This window comes from Saccostrea cucullata, unplaced genomic scaffold, assembly GCF_032062105.1.
Source record: "Saccostrea cucullata isolate Sc308-1 unplaced genomic scaffold, CSIRO_AGI_Scuc_v1 ctg201, whole genome shotgun sequence".
NCBI lineage: Eukaryota > Metazoa > Mollusca > Bivalvia > Ostreida > Ostreidae > Saccostrea > Saccostrea cuccullata.
Window position 1 is genome coordinate 77,465 of NW_026927812.1, and position 5,066 is coordinate 82,530.

The 5,066-nt window shown below is 36.3% G+C and overlaps 1 protein-coding gene across 1 annotated transcript; it reads right to left on the reverse strand.

Annotated features, from left to right (window-relative positions):
• Nucleotides 1-2,603: 2,603 nt before the first annotated feature.
• LOC134275544 (transcription factor Sox-3-like) lies at nucleotides 2,604-4,581 on the reverse strand. The gene has a single exon (XM_062757819.1). The coding sequence runs from the start codon at nucleotides 4,397-4,399 to the stop codon at nucleotides 3,401-3,403; it is 999 nt and encodes a 332-aa protein (XP_062613803.1). The 5' UTR covers nucleotides 4,400-4,581; the 3' UTR covers nucleotides 2,604-3,400.
• Nucleotides 4,582-5,066: the final 485 nt, after the last annotated feature.

Here is a 5,066-nt window from a genome sequence, read left to right on the forward strand (position 1 = left end):
AAGCAAACAAATAAAACATAAATCTGAGCAATATTTCATCAAATCAGAACTTATTATGCGTACCTATGTGTCCCTTTGGTTTGGATAATTTAGGGATAAATTGAATACTATGTTGTCCCTGACGGAGGTTGCTATGAAAATGTCACACATTCACACATTCCATGAAATCACTCAGCATTTGGACAGAAAAATGAACCATGTTTATGTGTTTAAAAAAAATGTTGAAAATCTTCACGGCAGTTTCTTTTTCTGCGAGAATTCGTTAACAGACGCACAAAAATCTTTATGAAAAAAAAAGTTACAAAAAAATGTCAACAAAATACGGCGATATACATGTATGACCGACCATAATATCCTGTATGGATTTATTCGCACACAAAATATATATAATAAAGTCTTGTTAAATAAAATCTTCTTAGAGTTTTGTTTTCTAAAACCTTCAAAATCCCTATTTACAGTTCGGTTTAATCTTCTTGAATAAAATGGGTCAGTCAATTAATCCTTTACAAACGAGAAACGCAACAAATACACACTCGCTATAAAATTCAAGAGTATGTAAATAAAACCGTCCTCACCTCTAAAATGGGATAACACACATGTCCTAAGACATCAAATGTACTTTATATTGTTACTGACATGTCCTCAAATGAATACAAGTATTATAATTAGTAGAGAAATTGTAGGTAGGATTTTGTAACGTTTATGGTTTTTCTGCAGTAAGTTTATTAAAAAAAATGAATTTCCCTGCGTCATTCAGCCCCAGTCGCCTTGGACCTGCTATAGCAGTCCTCTATGCACACATTAGTAATTCTATCTGATCGTTTCATTTTTCTTTCGCAGTGGCAGGTGATAGTGGGTGCCTTCAATGGACGAGGAATGACCCTTTTTTGTTTTAAATCAAGGAGTGGAAGAGAAACAACATTTTGTTGGCTACAATTCGGTCCATGTTGTTTGATCGGCGACTTAGTTGATACCTGATCCAGTACAGATTAATTTGGTCGACCCATTCCGTTTATTGTGATAGGGTTTCTATGCTATTTCCAGTAACTTTTGCTCTAAATCACTAGTGTCCACAGTACCTTTGATATGGGCAACCGATAACAGGACAGAAATTGGCTGTAATATACCTACACCAGGCTACTGTTTTAATTAGATTTAAGGGGTTATAAACAAAAGTGTAATTCTTTCAATAAGATGGTTCGTGTGATTTATCGGGAAAGCGCCAAGCGGCGTTTTATAGCCATGCCAATGGACAAGGACCTATGTTAATGGTCCATCGCGAATTCCAAGTTTCTTTTATGTCCGGCTGTATTGGAGTGTGAATTTCCTAATTTTGATATATAACTCTGAAGGGCTTGTCTATTAATTCTTTTTTAAAAAATAATACTGAATTTCAACATCAACTTTTGCACAGAGAAAATCTGAGAAATTTATCATTTGTATAAAACTTTATTTCCCTCTGAACGATCGGTTTTCCATCAAGAATGGCGACAAAAATGTTATCAATTGGATCAGCGAGCCGGACTCGGCGCGATGCTCTTATGTTGCTGTGATGTAATTCTGCGGAAATTAGCGATATCCCTGAGAACTTGCTTCTGAGTAGGGTCGGATCTGTAACTCCGATAAAAACGGATTGACACAAGATTCTCCGGCTCAGATTCCTCAGTAATGAATAGTTTATAGCCTCCAGACGAGCGGCTATTAAATTGTTTATAATTAATTTACCTGAGTTTTCTTATGATTGGTTTTAAGTATTACAGATTATTGATGTAACTGATTAGATAAAAAGGCAATTCTAATGGAAGATCTCATCTACAAGTTATTTTTTCTTCTTTTCTCATAAATTGAATTAAAAGCTAAAAAAATCCTTTTTATGCAAAAATATTTATTTCAAATAATGACTCCATTTCAAGAGTTCAAGAATTTTGCTTATTACGGTTGTCGAAAACCTTTTGTCAAATCAGATATTTCCAGCACTCTTGCTGAAGGGGTAAGGAGGAAATTTGACAGATATTTACTTGGTTAAAACAAAACCGCCTTTGACAAATGACGGTTAAGTAAACTTTCAAAAAATTCACGACACTCCAGTATTATATTTAATTCTTTTTTGTTTAAAGTGTGAATTTTTCCGGTCAACAATTGTCAAACCACAGCGTTTTATTTGCACGCTCGGAAGAAACTCATACTTTTTGGCGTACACCGTATCTCGAGAGACGAAATTTTCGAGGGTAGCCTCTTCTATTTAAACATACAGAGAACGGCGGCTGTTACATATGTCAATACATGCCACTTGAATTATGAATAAACATATTAACTCTCGAGACGTTTTGCTGTTTGTAAAATGTGTAAGTATTGGTCTACATACCCAATTTAATGGCTGACAACTCTATAAATTTCTAAAAGTTTATGAGAAACAAAATGCATCTAGTAGCATTTTCTCAAACATTAATAACATTTTTATCTTGAATCGAAATTGATAAAATGTAATATTTTTTTTATGAATTATATTTGAAGCTACTGTTCACATTTTGATTCATAAACTTTTCGAAACTTAAAAAACTGCCAGACGGAAATAAATATAAACATAAATAAAAACTGAAAAGTAAATTTCTTTTCATTATTTAATATTTCTATTTGAGATATTTCTTATACCTCTAGCCAAACACTCAAATAAATACAGTATTCTGAATGGTCGTACAATATTTACAAATCAAGTGATAGAAAAATCACTTGTATATAAGTAGGTAATATATTTAAAACCCTTTAATTCCGAGCTTAAATAACACAGGGAAACAAAAATAAGTTTTAAAAAATATAAACATATTTTTTTTCTAATAAACTAATTATAATCTAGTTCGCACACTGAACAATAAAATAAAAATAATACTGGTAAATTCGTTCCTTTGATGGTGTTTATGATAGTTGAATTTAAGTAGCTATAGTTGTATGATAAATTTAGAAGCAAACAAATAAAACATAAATCTGAGCAATATTTCATCAAATCAGAACTTATTATGCGTACCTATGTGTCCCTTTGGTTTGGATAATTTAGGGATAAATTGAATACTATGTTGTCCCTGACGGAGGTTGCTATGAAAATGTCACACATTCACACATTCCATGAAATCACTCAGCATTTGGACAGAAAAATGAACCATGTTAATATGTTTAAAAAAAATGTTGAAAATCTTCACGGCAGTTTCTTTTTCTGCGAGAATTCGTAAACAGACGCACAAAAATCTTTATGAAAAAAAAGTTACAAAAAAATGTCAACAAAATACGGCGATATACATGTATGACCGACCATAATATCCTGTATGGATTTATTCGCACACAAAATATATATAATAAAGTCTTGTCTATAAACACATTGTATGATACAATTAGTCTCTGATTGTAGTTACATATGCGTTAGCGGTACTGTGTTGTTCACCCCCGTCTCCGAAGATGGCGGAGGGGGTTGATAGTGAGCTTGGTGCATAAGTCTCTGTTGAGCACTATGGGGATCGGAACCATCGGCGTTAGGTGGTAGGTACATACTAATCATTTCACGTAAATCCCCGGGGTTCGTGGGTCGCCCGGGCCCCTGGGGACCGGATCCTGGAGTGGGTTCTCGTTTGACGCCACCGGCCATTTGGGAGGGGGACATGGAGGGGTAGGGGGCCATCCCGGCCATGGACATTGTGTAGCTGGAGCTTCCGTTCATATACGATCCTGATGTCATCTGATTTCCAGACATTTGCTGTGTTGGCATGTATCCGTACTGTCCCGCCAGGCTCATCTGATTCATGTATGCATTGGCGTCGTGCATCATCCCCGGGTATCCGTTCGGCATGTATCCCCCCATTGGAGGGTACATCTGTCCATCCCGCCCGGGTTGTAGGGCAGCACCTGTAGGCATTCCAGGGAGGGCGTACTTGTCCTTCTTCATCAGAGTTTTTGTTTTCCTCCTGGGTCTGTATTTGTAATCGGGGTGCTCCTTCATGTGTATGGCACGAAGTCTCTTGGCCTCGTCAATGAATGGCCGTTTTTCCGACTCGGATAATAATTTCCACTCGGCACCAAGTCTCTTACTTATTTCAGAATTATGCATTTTGGGGTTTTCCTGGGCCATTTTTCGTCTCTGGCCTCGAGACCACACCATAAAAGCATTCATAGGCCGTTTGACTCTGTCTAGGTCTTTTTTGCTGGTCCCGGAATTTGGGGACCCAGCTCCGCTGCCATTAAGGTTAGTTTGGGAGTTGGGTGAGTGTTGCTGGGATTGTTGTCCATGAGAATGGGTGACATGCATCCCTGCATGCTGTGGATTGACCGGCACGTGCATTCCTTGAGATGATGGGGGTAGCTGTGTTTGTCCGGCCTTTGAGAAGTCCTGTTCGGAAGGCTCCTGATATTCCATGAGATTTCTTCACAATCTAAGCACAGGCTGTGTATTGTCCGAATGGAAATGAATAAAGTTCAAATCCAATTGAGATGATAAAATGATAAATCTTTTGGTCCTTTCACTGTCTTTCAATAATACGAGTTGAATACCCCGCTACTTCTTTTTCATTTGACTAATATGGTTTACTGAACACGAGATATCGATTCGGTCGAGAACAAATACACGACCCCTCGGCCAATCAAAACGTCCTATGCTAATTCTCCACGAGAAATCTAACGTGAATTGTGTTGAGCGAGGAAGGTGTGAACAAAAGTGGGCGGAGTCTACAGGTATGCTAGGAACAGGGTTGATTTGAACAAGACTCAATGGCGTAAAATTAATACCCGAGTTTCTTCTATAGATCCAGACCAGATAATTACCATAAAACAATTAGAGAAACATTCCGTGAATTTTCCAAACAAATTATTCATATGATAATTTCTTAAATCTTATGTATTCCTTTCTCTATATATAACTTCAGTTTGTTAATTCAGAAATACATATATTTCTTATAAGAATGGACTTGTTTTATATTTTTCCCTTGAAAATTTCCTTATTTATATTTTCATTTGCTTTTTAGAAGTTTTTAGAACTTGTGTCCAATCCCATTGTATATATTTATTGCAATAAAATATGTTCAAAT